This window comes from Pezoporus flaviventris, unplaced genomic scaffold (assembly GCF_033815535.1).
Source record: "Pezoporus flaviventris isolate CSIRO_AGI_PZ_B2104156 unplaced genomic scaffold, CSIRO_AGI_Pfla_v1 ptg000066l, whole genome shotgun sequence".
Lineage (NCBI taxonomy): Eukaryota > Metazoa > Chordata > Aves > Psittaciformes > Psittacidae > Pezoporus > Pezoporus flaviventris.
The window spans coordinates 22,397,035-22,414,030 of NW_026892614.1; the positions used below are offsets into that span (position 1 = coordinate 22,397,035).

Below are 16,996 nucleotides of genomic sequence, written 5' to 3' on the forward strand. Positions count from 1 at the left end.
ATATCCCAAATGTATACAGTCAGAGTACAATGGATTTCCCTGTCCACTCTGCACGTGTCCCTTCCTGTAATGCTCTTACTTTCAACTTCTATGAACCAGTTGGGTATTTCCCAGTTGTAGTGTCTTGTTGCCACCTTGGTGGTAAATGAAGGTGGTAGAGATTATCTGTGGCTTTAACAGATGACAATAAAGTCTTCCAAAGGGGAAAACTGAACTTCAGCTCACTCCTTCCCAAAGGTGCCTCTTAATCTGATGTTTCACAAGGGAAAATAGCTTTTTAAGGCAAGAGCTGTTGAAGGCAATACTCATTGCATTAATCTGAAGTAAAAATCTTTTAAGGTAACTTTAGAGAGTTTATTTCTATAAGGATTTTACTGCAGGGCTTCATTTAATTTTGGTAGTAAAAAACCTTAAAGTGCGTTTATATGTTTCAAACAGCACCATGCCACATTAGTTTTGCATTATGTAGCCGGTCTTTACAATGATGAAAGGCTAACACAGAACCAATGCATAGTGCATTGAAAGCTGTGAAGTTTTAAAGTAAACCTGTCTCCTTCCTTTTCCTGACCTCTGAATAGAAGAGTACTGTACTCTGACAAGTTTAGGGTGGGTATTGTTGCAGTGGCTTGTGGCTATATGGAAAAAAAGACAGATTTTAGTAGATGAAGGGAGAGAAATCTACTTCTCTGATTATATCTTTAGGCTGTCTGTTCACGTGGCAAGTGCAGTACTGGTAAGCGCTAGGTGTATTGTGTACTGGCCTTGATGTAGTTAGTTCAGGAGTGGAGGCTAGAATATGAAAGGTTCTTAATGAGCGTTTGTAGTTCACACTGACGTGTATGCTGCTCTCTGCCTTTGCTGCTATTAGTTGAAGCCACAGCTAGTGTTGGTGCAACAATAGCCATGATGCAACAGTACATGCAGTACAGTATAAATGTCCATAAACTGTCAGAAAATGAAATTGCTCTGTTGGCGTGATACCTGCCAGGATTGTGGTGCCACCACAAAAAGCTGACCTCTTTCTCAAATTAAAATACACGTTTACAGAGGATTTTCTTATGCACAGTGTAGCACTTGGGTAATGATTCAATGTGACTTTTCTGAAAGGTACTGTATTGCCATTTAGGTGGTAACCTTGTTTGTTGGAATTTTTAGCCTCAAGCATTTGGCTAGGAAGTCATGCTTTTTGTCCTCATAGAATCATAGAATGGTTTTAGTTTGAAGGGACCTTAAAGATCATCTAGTTCTAGCCCTGCTTCCATGAGCAGGGACACCTTCCACTAGATCAGGTTGCTCAAAGTCCCATCCAGCATGGCCTTTCACATCAACCTGGCTGACTAAATCCGTAATTGCATTCCATGTTTATAGCTAAATGATTTCATGATCAGAACCTCTTTGTAGGTGTATATGTAGTACTGTAAGATAAACCTTATTCTCCCAATGTGACAGTAAGGGGGTGATTTAGCTTCTAATGCATCTGCAATTGCTATGAGAAATTATATACCAAAAGGATTTCAGATAATGGTGCAATTGTAAGCTTCTGTTCTCCCACAATTTAAAGGAGAAAATCTCCTGAAACTGGGGAAAATGCCACTGTGAATAAAGACCTGGCCCATTAATACTTTATTTCTGAATAGTGTCATTTACTGAACTCCACAACGAGTTTCACTCACAATAACCCAGTGGTGCTGCCTCTGGCTCTGTTCCTGCCTTGGCTCAGACTGGCACAAGTGCTGGTGTGGGGCTGTGTGGTGAGCCTCACTGGAGAGCTGAACCAGCTTTGAAAGTAACAGGGCACGAGGAAAAACAGTCGAGATTTTAGCTGGATCAGCTTTCTGTTCCAGCTGAGTATGCAGCCAACCAAAAGGCTGGTGCCAGAATTGAGAGTGGCGAGAGAAACACTTCTGTTGGCAGGAGTGTGGATTTCTGTGCAGGCTTAAACTGTGAAAGTCATCCTTGATTATTTGCATTGTATCCAGCCATAGATTTTGCTTGATTCAGCAGTTGGTAGAAGGGCCTGTGTAGTAAAAGCCTGAAAGGTGGCTAGTAACTTAGCCTGAACACTCACTCATTGAGAGGAAAAGCTAGTTATTCACACCTCCACTGTGTGATGAGAGTATGCATATAAGATTCTTGGAGATCAGGCCAGAGAAATTCCAGCTTAGCAGTAAAAGCTTAGATAAAAATGTATCACTTCCCTTGATGTTTTTTTTTTTTCTTTTAAACCCAAAATCATGGCATTACGGGATCATAAAAGTTACTCATGTTTTCTAATTTTTTTTTCGTAGGAATTTATCAAAGAGCTGCTAACTCGGATAAGAGGAATGAGGAAACTCAGTCCCCCTCAAAAGAAGAGTATATAAATAACTCGAAGTAGTAGCACTCTGTAAAAGACATGGCAAGGGAAATGGGACTTTGAATACAAGACCTCTATTAAAATAATTGTCTTTCTTCACAGTTTTTTTGATTTCATTCAGTTTTGACTCAAGGAATTTCTTTTGTGTGTTTTAAGGGTTCTTTTTTAAGTGTCAAAATTTTTTTCATCAAGAATATCAACAATTTGGATGCTGCTCAACTTTCACTTGAGGATTACTGAAGCAAGTGAAGAATCCAAGAGTTAGCGATGAGGAGCAGCAAGCCTGCTTGGTGAACCAGAAGATCTTATAAATTTACAGAGCTAGGAGACTTCTCCTTGCAACAAGTTGGATAACATTTAAGTTGGTTGTACATTTGACTCATGGATGTCAAGTTTCTTGTGCTTGTCTGTACATAAATTATAAAGTGGGTTGTGAATACTGTTTCACATGGATGGAAGGAAGTTTGTTACAGTAAATTATTTAAGTGGTGGTTCTTGCAAATTTGCTACCAGAAGGTACCAATTAAGATTACTAAAATGCGTGCTGCCATTTTTCTAAATACTCTTAAAGCAGCCCAGTGAAGAATTTCATCATATCTTCTTATTTAGACTGCAGCATATGAGAATTGGGAAATTTAAGGGCTTAATTTGTAGACTTAAGAATTATTTGATTGATGCTTTGCCAGATCATTTCTTCTCCACCTCATGGTGTATTGGAACTGTGCTAACCTATACTGAGTAAGGGCCTGCAGTGATATCCAGAGAAATGTCTATCACCATTTAAAAGCTGCTTCACATGGAGGAAAGGCAGTGCTACCAAAATTAATTACAAGCACTGCTTGTATTTAGTGATGTGGTCTTAGTTAAATGCAGTTTCCTTTCCTGTTAAAGTGGGCAAAGTATATTTCAGTCTTTGTTTATGGCTTTGCCCTGAGAAGTGGGGAGACTTCTTAACTTGGGCTCTGTTACTTGTAAAAGAGAACAGAAAAGAGATCCCTGCTCCCTCCTGGAAAATGCCCATGAAAATGTTCAATAAGCTACCATATACTGGTAGGTGACACTAGTCAGGCATTTTATATCAAGGGTGCTCTGAACATATTTTATTTTTCAAAAGAAGTACATGTTTGTGAATTTTATGTATACTGGCAAGCTTTTTTAATGTATTTAATTTTGTAATGTTTACTGATGATTTTATTTACCAGATATTTACTCAAATAAATGGAACAACTTGTGACTTGTTACATGTACACTTCACAAGACTACTGTTGCTGAGTAGATTGATAAATGGATTTGCTCTTCAAAAAGAGAAGCCTGTGAGGTGGTAAGTACATGGAAATCCAGATGTAGAGACCTTAATTGGCTTCAATATGCCAGTATCACTCAGTCATACTCCTGTAATCTGGTGCACATCTTCACTTTTTAAAGTCTTCTGCAGATGAGGCCTTCCTTCCCTGTGCCCTGGTGGGTTAAAAAAGGAAAAAAAAAAAAAAAGGAAAATGAAGTCTTGGGAATTATTTCAGATAAATGCTGCTGCTTCCTTTTTTTCCTTCCACAAGACGTGAGTGTAAGGGAGGGCTTACACTGGGTGACTCAGTTCTCTGCTGAAGGTGTGGCAGAAGGGGGTCTATCAGGCACTCTGCCTTTCTCTCCTCCTGTACCTCTCTGAATCTCAAAACATTCCAGCAGCCCTGAGAAAAGGGTTGGTCAGTTTGCCTGCAGCATCTTAAATTTAAAGCTTGTACCTTGCTGAAGTTGTAATTCAGCTCTGGTTTCCTCAGGGGTCTTCCAGCAAACTGTTTTAAAATTGTGAAGTAAAATCTCTGCTCCAGGGAGATTGAGGGGAGCTTGTGATTTCATCTGTATTTGTTGGGATTGCCCGCTGTTGTTGTCAGCATCATCAGAGGGATGTCTGGTTCTGAAAGGTCTGTGTGAATGACCTGTCTTGCCACAAAGAGATTGTTGCTCCTTGGTCTGTGCTTCTTGCAGAGGATCTGAAGTAGCTAGATCTAAATGACCAAGTTTGTACCAATATCATCTCTTGAAGGAGAGAGAGTTACAGGAAAAGCTTCCTTAATTCCTGAGGTAAGGAGCCTTTTGTTAGATTTTTCAGTTAACTCTGGAGGCAGAAATAAATGGTGTTAGAAAACAAGTCTTAGTTAATAGCAAAATTCTGGTGTTTGATTGTGCAGGTATTTTCATAGGCCTTTTTCCAGAAAGCCTGTTGGTTTGTAAGCTACTGAGAGCCTTTTGTGAACACCATGTTTATGATGTCTAAAATGGTAAAAACGAAACCAGCCCTTTTGATTTGAGACTTGTTAGCAATATTTAGTTTTGAGTTAGTGTTTGAGCATGGTTACTGTTCCCTAGCTCAGATTTATTTAACATATGGGCTGAAACAACTGAGAGCAATACTCTGAGGTGATATTTAGAAACACTGAAACATTAAAGGTTCTAATAATTTTCATGTCTACAGATGCATTTTGTGACTTCACTTATGATGTCAAAAAGTTTTTTTTGTCCTTTATAATTACAGTTATGTATCCTATTTGTCTTGCACTGAAGTAGCTGCAGAAAGTAGCACTCTGCCCCTTCTGTGACGAGCTGGGACAGTCCTTACTATTTTCTTGTCTTGTGTGGATGGGGCAGTCACTTCCATGAAGGGTTTCCTGTCTTCCAGCTGTACATGTTTTGCTGTCTTACTAGTGTCAGTGAGCAAAACTAAACTTTAAATAGCTTTTGTCTGCAGCTGGCCTGATTTTACTAGAGACTTACAGGGTCTTACTCTTGCTACTTTTTATTTAATGGAGATACTCTTGGCGTTGGTGTACATGAGGGTAGAATCGACCCATTCACTGGAGATTTCGTTGTGCTTTATGTCTTTATGCTGTGTGGGTGTTCTTGGCTCTGCTAGTATTCAAGGGGCATGTCAATAGCGCAGTGTTACTGAAACAACTAGAAATTAAATCTTACATCCCAGGCTCTTCACTGCCTTGGCTGGACAGCTTTCTTGAGAAGTGCCCAGTCTGGCTGCGATGAGAGCATCCTCTGAGCTTTTTAAGCAGCTAGTGAAAAGAATTGAATTTCCTTCTTATAAATACATAGTGAAGCTGAGGTTTTTGTTTTGCTATTGAGGTGCCTCTCCAGTGTACAAAGATTGCTTGCAAGAGTGTGTGTTTCTGGGGTCTGCTTCATGGCATAATTAGCCTTTGCATGTTTTACAGCAGGAGTTAACAGTGTGGTGTATCCCATGGTTGCTCTTCTAGTTGGCTTAGAAAGAAGAGGGAAGTGTTTGTAATCGTATTTACTGAGCCTTGTGAGGCAGCAGTAGACAGAATAGGTTATTCCTCTGGCACAGGGGAATGATGAGCCACTCTTCTGCCAGCCTGGTTTTAACCCCTTCCCCCCATTATTCCCAATAGTGGGTTTTACTCTTAAAGTTGCCATTCATGCAGGAAACATCTGGAGAAAATGTGGGAAGAAAACATTCCCTATTCTAAGAGAACATGACCAAAAAGAGCAGGAGGGCAAAATATCTGCTCCTTCGGTGCACTTCAGATTTCTTTGACGATGAGTCATTATGGTAAGAGTAATTAGCACTTTACCCTGGTTGGTGTACTAGTGTATATTAAATTGGAATTACTCAGCAATCTATTTCTATGATGGTTTTCATGGTTTAAGACAGCCTTAATGTAAATATGCACCTCCAGGGTAAAAAAATCATGTGGGCCACTTCAACAGAGAGCCTCTTGGTTGGAAACTAGAAGATACAGGTCTCATTCTAAACAAACAGTTGAACTTAAACCTCTTCGTGAAGTGCTGTAACAAAAGAATTAATTGCTTCTTGGCTACGTAAGGTTTGTAATTGCCAGCATTGTGCACATATGTTTAAAGGATGTTGGGAGAGTCAGAAGTACTCGGAATTGTAGGGGAAAAAAACACAAAGAAAATTACCTGTTTTGTGTTGCCCATTAAGAAAACTCTTCTGAGATTTGCTCTGCAGCATGTATTTCTGTATGGGAAGAAAAGGAAAGATCATAGAATGGTTCGGTTTGGAAAGGACCTTAAAGATGTAAGGGATTTTTTTGTGTACTGGAGAAAAGCATAGGAAGGAGGAATGCCTGGATGATAAAGGAAGGAAACCTGAAGGATGGAAGAAGGTAGAGCACCTCAGTGCTCAGGCAAGGAGCCCTTTGAGCTTGCTAGAGGGAATAGGTGAGATCTATTAGTGTCCCCAGATTGAAATGGCATGCTTTTTTCGAGATAAGTTCCCATTAGATTGTTTTAGTCAAGATAACAAAAGGCCTTAAAAATCTTGATATCTGCTTCAATTTTTATAAATAAATAAAAAATATTTTTATATATATATACTGATTTGTATATTTATGTATTGCTGTCATGTCAGTACATGCTTATGTAGTGGTCAAATCAGATTACCAGTACCAGCTACATGTATACAACTCCACTGTTTACTTCCATGTTACTACTATTTTTTTCTGGCAGTAAGCAAATAGTAAGTATAATTAAAATTGTTATTAAAAGCTAGAGAGAGATTGGAGAAATGTGCCTAGAAAGTACCTAGTGCTGCAAAAAATTATTCTTTCCACTGTAGGGTTCTGCCGTCAGCATAAACACAGAGTATTTCTGAAATGTTGAAGTTGATACTTACAAAGTTTTATCTAGTGTGATGGGATTTTATTTGCCCCTTTTTTTGGGGTGGAACTAATGACCAAATTCTCTGAGCTATTAGCTTGCAGTACTTACAGACTTCTCTGGTTTCCAACAAAAATTGGAATAAGTTGTTCAAAATTAAAGAAACTGAGCAATTTGAGAACTTCTGAAAATATATCTAAGCCTGAAACTTCTTCTGGAGGTGCAGTTAACAGGTTTGTTAAGTAGTAAACTTGGATGTCTTAAATTCAAAATAAAAAGCATCCCAGGATAGCCCTTAGAAGAGGTTTTGCTCTGACTGTATAATACTGGGTTGGACTTTGATAACTAACTATTAAAAAAAAGAAAGTAGGAGCTGATCCATTTCCAGGACAGAGACTTGTCTGACCACCCCTTCTAGGGAGCAGAGTGGGACAAGAGCATAAGAAGCTTTCCTGCTTCTGAAAGGAGGATCCTACATTAGTGTCAGGAAAGCCTTAACTCTTGCCTTGGCTTTGTGGATGGGTCTTTGTTCCCTTGTGTAACCCATAGTCATATTGGAGCTTGTGGTAACTGGAGCAGTGAGTACTGCCAGATATATTAAGTACTGGAGCATGCAGGTCTAGGACAGGATTGTGCTCAAGATTGGTGTTTCCCTTTGTGTTGCTTGTCCTGAGGCAGAATCAGAAATAGCCTTTATTTAATACACTGATCTACAGCAAAGAGGGAATCCCAATAGTGATAATACATTGAAAGGTCCCTGTCACCTAGCAAAAGAAGCCAATTTGTGACAGTGGTGGTTGTGCAGACCCTATGCAGGAATGTAAAGGCTCGTGTGTCTTGTTTGTCTACTGTACCATACTTGATCTCAACCTGTGCCTGGGACCTCAGGCAGTTTTGTACCTAGTTCTTGCAACTGATAATCCTCAGTGAACTGCATGTTTTCTGTTGTGTGTCTCCAGTCTTAATTTCAAGCCTACCAAAGCAGTAGTTATTAAATTGCTTTTAGCATCCGCTGCCTCCAGTACTGTCATGGTGCATTTGTTCGCAGTCTGCATTAATTTTCCCCATTCCTTCAAATTTAACAGCTTGATTATTTCTCTTAAGGACTTTTTACTACTCAGTGGAAATGTGAATGTGTCATCTGGTGCTATTTCTGCCACAGAGGCTCTGCTGCCAATAGCAAATGAATCCAAAGACTAGAAAGGATGCTGTAATTTTTAGTGTCTTCTGAATTATGGCCTCATACGGCTGAAGCTTACTCATTTTTTGTCTGATTTCTTCACTTTCCCAAGTCTTCCTCAGTGTGCTAATGCAAGTCAACCACATAATATACGGAGAGAACAAAGCTCTAGACCTAACCCAGCAATTTCTCTTAAATTTGGGAGGGGTGGGGAGAAACGTGGCCTTTAGGTTTTTCCCCACGTATCTGGAGGACACTCCAGCAGCATTTGCAGGGCTGCAGAAATGTTCTTGCTGAGTAACCTGAGGGTTTAACACAAGTAACAAAACAAGGGATAACTGGTGGCAGACATGCAAACTCACCGAATGGAGCCCTTCTTTGTGTCCTTTTGAAAAAAAAAAACATCCATGTCTCCTGAGCTCAGTGCTTTTCAGAGATTAACTCCACTGGGCTTTGTGCAGGGTCCAGGCAAGTGGCCCTGCAAAGAGATGAGTACTGGTTCTTCAGGAGTAATGCAGATACAGGATTTTGTGTAATCACAGCTTACTTGCTCAACCCCAAATCCAGTGTTTGGGCTGCTAATAAGCCAGTGTGTCAAGCACTGGTAGAGCATTGGTAGGATGTGTCATCACCCTTTTCCATTTTGCAGTGGTTGTGGTGTGCGTAGTCTCTGCTGCTACTGCCAGTAAGGAATACTGCAGCTTTTCAGCTTTGAAACAGCATGGAGCTCTTTTGTTTGGGAGGGACAGGAGCATGTTGTCAACTCAAAAATAACTCTGCTATATGTACCTGAAAAGCAAGTCTTTCAAATAAATATAGGTGTATATATGCTATTACAGACAGTGTCTGTTTTTGAGAGAGAATTAAACTGTTTAAAGTTCTTTTATCTGGACCCATGCCTCCTAAACTCCAGCTGTCCTTTTAATAGATCTTTCACAGTCATCAGGAATACTTTAATGTATTTCTTTGGGGATTTTTTCTGGTGCTGGTTTAGACTTAAAACAAGAATAAAATGATCCCATGTTGGAAAAGGCTATGTAAACTATAACTTGTTTGCAAGATTCCCCTCTTTGTACTTATTTCAGAGGTATTTCTGTTTCCATATCAACAATGCACCACAGTAGTGCATATTTTATAATGGTAAATCCTTGGAATTCCAATAGTCTACCTCAAGTGCCTGCTCTTTCTTTTGTCCTCTGATGTGCCTTGGTCAAGAGCTACCACTTAACGTATTGATTATTTCTTCATCTATGAAGCTGTGCATTCAGCTCAGCACTTTATCACTCTGAGGCTGGGTTTTCCGTCCTTGGCACAAGGACAATATGTTTAAAAAATATGTCAACTCTTCAAAAAAATTAGAAGTTTGATACCAGGATGAGTGATGTGATAATTGTTTACCTCGTCCCCTTCTGGTTACCTTTCAAATCTGAAAATATGAGCACTTCCTAAAATCAGTATGACTTTTTCAGTTGTGGTCTCATTAGCTGCTTCCTAATTCATTTGGTACTTGTATTTCTTACAGTTTTTATTTATGGCTGCGGTTGGTATCTCCTCTAACAACTGTTTCCCCTCCCTCAGAATTCCTCTCTAGTGCTCTCATCCCTTTTGCAACAGAAATTTAAGTATGTCAAAATTATGCCACCTCTGCACCATCAGCAAAGATAAACATTCAAAAGACGGCAAATAAATCGGATTAACCCACATAGTGCTGTGTTTTCTTTGCTGAAGAAAGTTAGGCTACCATGCCTCTTGTCTTTTCATAAAAGCAGATTCTTCCTTAGGAGGGTGGGTTTATTTTTCTAGGTAGGGAGCACCTGAAAGAAAGTGCTTAAAACTCTGGGAGTTTGTTCAAATATTTCAGATCAGGCCCATGTGTGAGGTTAGCTTTTTTTAAGAAATAACATTAGGACTGTTCAGAGCCTTTGCATCCAACCACTGACTCTTGTTAACTAGAAATCGAGGAGCAGCTGTCAGATCAAACAGCAGGTATGGTACAGGTGTATGCTGACCTTCCACTTTCAATGTTTCCTCCCTGTCTGAACTTTGCTGGTCTCAAATGCTCAAAAATCATAAGGTAAGAAATGTAGGCACTCCGAGGCTATGGAGTCCTGAATCTTTTATAATGCGTATTGGATTGTTTGATGGTTTCTTCAGATGCTTTCTCGGGTCACTTGTTAGTTGTTCACTCTGTCGATCAAGAACTGAAACTTCCTTTCCTGCCTCCAGCAATTTCAGGAACAGAAAAGCCTTGGAAGCATCCTTGGCTTGTCATAAAAAGCGTTAAGGTCGGGGCAATCAGGAGAATAACATTTGTAGATGCTGGAGCTGACCGTGTTCCTGTTCTGCTACACTGACCTTGGTGCATCCTTTGCATCATGTGGAGCTCCCCTGATGCTGGTAGCACCCCAAGTCTGCTTGTGCACAGAAACCCATGAAGTAGACAAGCTAGATAAAATATGCTGACTCTTGTTGGGTTTAGACCTCATGTAGTTTACCTTCTATCCTTTTAAATACAGGCTACTCGTTTCCTTAACTGGAAAGAAACCTTCCTTTAAATTGGGTTAGTTGATGGGGCTTTCATGTATAGCTTCCATGCTTTGCTACAGTACAGAGGGAGCCTACTGGAAAAAACAGTTCTTGATGGGTGCTAGAAACAAATTTTGTATGAATAGTTGAGGACAGAGAGAAGCAAGCTGGCTTTCGAAATGCGTTTGGATTGGAAGTGTGTTGCAGTGCAGCCTAGCTAACACTCCAAGCAATTATACTTCCAAATTTTGCCCTTTGGGGACAGGAAAAGGCTGTCAAATGCTGGGCTGTCTTCAAATCATGGAAGTCTTTGAGTTCTTCCCATTGTTAAAAGGGTCACTTACTGAGAGCAAACAACTCTAATAAATGAATGGTTGTTGATGCTCAAGATTTGGCAGAAGTTTTTGACGCTGTGCAGTGGCATTTGGGGGATGAATCCACAGTTTTCTATGCCACGTGTTTGTAGGTTAGGGGGAGCAAACCAAAATGACAACATTTTCATGATATCCTTTTTCTGTAAATGACAGATTAGGTGTGTGGCTCAGCTACCCACACATCTTTCCCACACAATCTGGGACTGTTATACTGCTGACGGGAAAGACACATAACCAGGGGTTGCTTTCTCTGCAGAGCTTTGGACAGGCCTTATTTCATAAAAGAAGTGTGTGAGTGCTGCTGGGAGTTATTTGAAGTAAACAGTATCTTATTCTCCAGTTCATGGGACCACCCTCCTCCCCCAGCACAGGGTATCAGGAGGGTTCCCAGGGAAGGAATGGGGCTGTGCTGGAAAGGCAGGCAATCCCAACCTGTTTGTCATGTGTCAGGCAACTGGAAGCTGAGCAGAGGTAAGTGCTTGAAACTAATTTCCATGAGAGCACAGAGAAGACTTGAAGTTATTTTCTTAAGGATATCAAATCAGTGAACCTTTATATTCAAAGTAAATACCACAAAATATTTTCCCCCTATTTGTTGGCATTAACTAAACAGATTGAGTTCTCTACTTTATCTGTTGTTCTGGTGCCCACTCAGCTTGTTGCATCCTGATATTTCTGTCCTATCCATCCTGTTCTGACCTAAATCTCTCTTGTCTGTGGTTTTGTTGCCTGACTGTCTTCTGATTTGCAAATCTTGGAGGAATGCTTTCCGCAAGAAGGTATAAGCCAGCACTTTGCATTAATCCACTGCCATGATGGAAACTGGCTGTTAATTCCTACTTCTTGCGCTATCACTACTTGGATCATGGCAGTGTGCCTATCCATCCACGCCTGGGGAAAGAGAAGCGCTTCAGCGAGTGCAGCCTGCCTACTTGTTCCTACTGGGACTCATGTAAAGCAGATCTTCATGTGCTCATGCAGTGGCTGCCTGAAGTGGTGTCAGCAAGTCCCATAGCCGAAAGCTCAGACATTGGTTGTGCTTCCTCCTTGTACACGTCTCAGGTGGGCATATCACCAGTTAACAGCAGTGTCGAAAAGTAAGGAGCAGCGCCTCTTCACAGGGCTCATAACAGTCAATGTACCCAAAGCTTTGTCTACTAGACAGTTAGTTGCTTGTAGAAAAGCAAACGTGAACTCTGCTGCATCTAACATTAGGTCACATTATCAAAACAGGTTTTGGTTATTGTGGTGATGACAGCAAAAGTCTCCATCTCAAGTCCCGGTACCCCTCATAGCTTTGACAGCAGAGCTTCTCAGGACAGCAGTTTCCTTATTCCCCGATTCCTAGTTTCCTAAAGAAGTGGAGTCGGTCATTTTAGCAGCTGACATGTTAAAAACATCCAGGAGGAGACTACAGGAAGCTGGCAGTGACTTGGAAAAACGAAGCAGATCTGCAGGGAGTCTCTTGGCTGATTCAGTGGCTTTCTAACATTTTTCCCTCCCAGCTGGACCTGCTACCAGGCAGCAAATGGTCCTGTCTAAGCTGAATACATCAGAGGCAGAAGCAGCACACTGACCTCTTTAATTTCTGAGGATTAATGCATTTCACTGTGTAAGGCAAACACGTAGATGAATGCTGAGGAGCCTTGCTCGTGTTTCTCTATCTCTTTCTCTCCTCCATCACCTCTCAGTTGCTCACCAGCTGAAGTAATAAATAATGTAGTGTTTTTAAAATAGCTTTGAAAAAATTAGAATAGCTTATGTGAACTGTGTAGTATAAGATCACTTGTGAGGGCAAGCTATGGCAGATGTAACAACTAGGAATCCTACAGAAGGACTATTGTTATTTGGTTATAGTTCAAAAGTTCAAATAGGAATAAGGCGTTTATTATTATTAATGGGAAAATAACCTTTATCTCTCCAGAGCAGTAGATAAACACCATTTCTTATGCCAGAGAGGAATACTCTATTGGCAAATACAAAGTTCTTGTAGTCTGAATAGTCTACCTTGAAGCTTGCCCAGCCTGAGGATCTTTTCTTACTAGCAACACATGCTATTTATTCTGCTGCAAGTTTGTTGAGGTCAGTAGCTGAGATATTCATAATTAACTACTGATTTGAAGGGTGTTGATTTATTGGTGTTCCAGCATGGGGCACTTTGAAAAGACCTTTATTTAAAAAAGTATTACACTCTTCACAATATTTTTCACCCGGAGCACTATGAATTTGAGGCTCCCAACTCGCTGGCCATTCTTGCAAATCTTCTGGGTGTAGACAGGATGAATGGTGTGCGCCTATTTAAGTCATGCTTGAGACTGCTAGATGCTATAGCAGTAAATAAAAAACAACAAAAATCCAGGCTTTATGATAACATAAACTGCCTTTTTCTTACAGGATGATGTTAACATCTGATTTGTGTAGCAGGGTTTTTTTGTCCTTTAAAAATAATGGGCTAAATTAAAACCAATGAAACAAAAAACCAAAACAAACCTCCTAAACCACCTTCTGTTACTCCAACAACTCCTTTTAAAATGCAGCAGATAACATTATATAAAATGTGTGTTTAACAACTGCTTCATCCTTTGTAATGTGTATGCAGCCCTTTCTGCTATTTAAAGTGAGGAGAGGCATTTTGGTGTTATTTGTGTGCCTCAATTCAGGGCATATGTGATTCTTTGCTGCAGAGCGTGGCCTTCCTGGTATGTGGATCAGAGCAAGGTCATCCACAGCAGGCTAAAGGAGGGAATAAATCAATGAACCAAGGAAAGGCAGTCACCGTTAACTAGCTAAGAGTAAAGAATAAAGGGCTCAGGTATGCAATATTCACTGTCAGCAAACAGAGCTTGAAATCCTTAAGACAAATGGTGCATTTCTGAGCTTGGGGTGAGGCTTGGAGGACGCCTGAGTTGTTATCAGATCTCAGGATGCTGTGGCCTGAGTGAAGGTCAGCTTCAACCAGTGTTTGCTGACAAGTGCAGTAGCGGAGCTGCTGTGTGAGCTGGCTTTAATGGACTTAAATAAAACAAGAAACATTGGATCCTGAGTGTTGTTAAAAGGCTTCATGTATGAAGCCATTAGCTCTTGGTTTTGCCTGGCTGGGAGATGGCAGAAAGCCTTGGGGGGCTCTTTCTGACCCAGCTGGTAGGGAAGAAGAAACCCGAGTGCCTGACTGCAAGGTTTCCAACCCAGTGGGCAGCCTGAAAAGAGCTGGATGATTCAAATGCACTATTAAAACACTACAGCTGCTCTGGGAAGGAAGTAACACATAGAGGGATTTCTTGTGTGTTTAATCCATTTTTAGTTTCATGTACTTTTTTAAACTGGCTGTTCTGGCCACATAATGCAGCCTTGACATGCCTGCTTACAGATGTTGCCAGCCTATGCTGGACCAGAGCTTGATCCAGCTCAGTAGAAAGGCCAAATAAAATATTCCTAAACCTTTACAGAGCAAGCCTCACACTGTTTCTGCTGTGCTTGCTTCCTTGGGGTGCTCTACTGTGCCTGATGCCATGGGCCCCAGGCTCTGGTCAGTCTGTCCTTTCACTCCCTTGCCAGCACATCAACCCCTCCTGCTTTGGCAATCCTTTGCTCTGCAGGGGAGGGCAGCTTGAACTGCCTCCAAACCTCCTCCTTCCCCGGCCAGGGCTCCATTCAGCTGCAGCATCTCAGTGGTGTTCAACAGTGCGAGGAAGATGTGCAGGTTTCTGGTTGAGCTGAGGGATGGTGCTCGCAGCCAAGAAGCTGCACAGCATCACCCTGTGAGAAATTACAGGGATTTCCCAAGCTATTGCTTCTGTGAAGTACCAGGGTGATGTGTGGATTTCACCTGTTTGGAACGGAGGCAATTGCAATACAAATGAGCTTGGCTGCAATGAAGGAAAGAGAGCAGTCAATAAGGGATCTTCTCAGCTCTGCAAACTGGAATTTAAGCTTGCTGTATTGCCAGCAGCCTCCTGTGTGGCCATAAGAAAGTCGCTTCTGTGTATCAGCTCCCCTTGCAGTAATGGTCCAGGGCTGTTTTTGTCACGCGTGTATTGTCAGGATAAATGAAGCTGAGGCAGGAAAACATTGTGGTGACAAGAGCCACTGTCTTGGATCGAATGCAGTAGACAGGGTGTATAACTACCTACATAGTTTCACTGTGGTGAAGCAGATTTTCTTAGCTTGCCATGAAAATGTATTGATGTTTTAAAGAGAAAACCAAAACCAATTACAAAGTCCAGTGTACAGAGACAAGAAGGGTTATTTTTAACAGTGAGGGAAGTGCTGTACTCACAAGGCTAATGCTACCCACAGTATGTGCCTTGCATTTTGCTTAACAGAAGCAGAGCCCTCTTGAGTTACAGAGCTGAAGGGAATAGCAAGCAGGTATGCTAGTAATTCCCGTGTTACTATTTTTAAAGTTTGGCCTGTGTTTGCAGCCTTGTTACCCAGCAGTGCCTCCTGATGCCAGGTTACTTGAGGTGAAGCTGGTGTTTCCATTTAAGCCTGTGTTAATTTTCTGCTTTCTCTCCCCTCCCCCCTCCCTCCATTGTAGTCTTATGCTCTCATACATTAAAAATAAAATCTTGTAGTCAGAAACTTGAATCTGGCAGAGCTTTTGTTGTCTGGTTCAAATATTCAGAGTTGTATTTGCTGAGTCCAGCACCCTCCTCCTGCCTTTGTGACCTTAGTTGTGGGTGAACAAAGTGGCTCCTTATTTGCCTGGTGGCTCAGTGCTTTCCTAGTCAGTTTGTATGTGCAGATACCACTCAACATGTACAGGCAAGCTGACAGGTAAAATAGTTACAGGCACAAAGCTCCCTTTTGCATGCCTGTCTGCGAAACCTGGCTCCCTTGGAAGGGCTCTGGCAATCCATACTGATAACTGTGAGGGTGCTTGTGGAAGGAGGGCTGCTGAATGAGCAAACAAGGCAGTTATTAGCAGTAGCATACATTCATGAGAATTCCCCTGAAAGAAAGGGATTTTTCTGCAGGGATGTTGAAGGTCAAGGTGCAGCTTGTCCTCTGCAGTGGCTCTATCCCTTACCCCTTCGATGTGCCCGGAGACGTCCACACATCCATGACTGTCAGCCTGTGACACCGTGATAAAGCATCACTTACCTAGCGGTGGCACGACTCCCTGACTGCTGCTGTGTTCCTGGAGTGACAAGCAGCCTTTCCAGGTGCGTGGAGCAAATTGGGAAGGGGAAGAGCTGGAGGAAGAAAAGGGAGCAGCTGCTGTTCAGAGTCACTGGGGTGGAAAAGTATGAGAGGGAGAGGAAGGAGGTGTGAACGGGGAGGTCCTTATGCATTGAGCCATCTTGCTGCAGTCTCAGAAGCCCCTTGCTGTAGCCTCCTGTGTGCCTGCACTCATAGGTGTAATATAAAGGTTATACCAATATGCTATTCCAGGCTTCATTTTTATTCCAGGGTGTGCGTGTTAAATTATTAACGTGCAGCACAGCAACTACTGAGTATGTTGTTAGACAGTGCCTCATAAGACCTTTTGAAATATTCATTACTTACTAACAGAATGAAGCAAACAAACGAGTAGATAAGGGTTGAGGGTGCACTTGGTTTTTAAACAGTTAAAAACAAATTAGGTGACACTTCAGAAGACAGGCGCACAAAGGCCATATGCTTCGTACTGAGCAGCCTGCATGGCGATAGGAGACCATCTGGCTGATCGAGATGTCTGGGGGGCTCACTGATCAGTTCAGTGGATGATGTTGTTAGGACAGTGATCCTGTAGCCTCAGCTGCCTGACAGCTCCTGGATATATTATTTTATGTCAGCCACCATGGGAACTGTGCACCTTGCCTCTTAAGATACATGTGATGTGGGCAAATCTCGCTGCGGTATGTCCTTGTAGACTTGCACTGGAGCTCTCACTCTGCCAGCTTCCCTCTATTTTCCCTTCTGTGTGGG

The 16,996-nt window shown here is 41.6% G+C and overlaps 1 protein-coding gene across 1 annotated transcript in view; it reads left to right on the plus strand.

Annotated features, from left to right (window-relative positions):
• PPP1R14C (protein phosphatase 1 regulatory inhibitor subunit 14C) overlaps positions 1-3,597 on the plus strand; it is a 54,124-nt gene extending 50,527 nt beyond the window's left edge. Inside the window, exon 4 of the mRNA XM_061471528.1 lies at positions 2,289-3,597. Coding sequence (XP_061327512.1) covers positions 2,289-2,363 — 75 coding nt within the window. The 3' untranslated portion in view covers positions 2,364-3,597. The remainder of the gene's footprint in view (positions 1-2,288) is intronic.
• Positions 3,598-16,996: the final 13,399 nt, after the last annotated feature.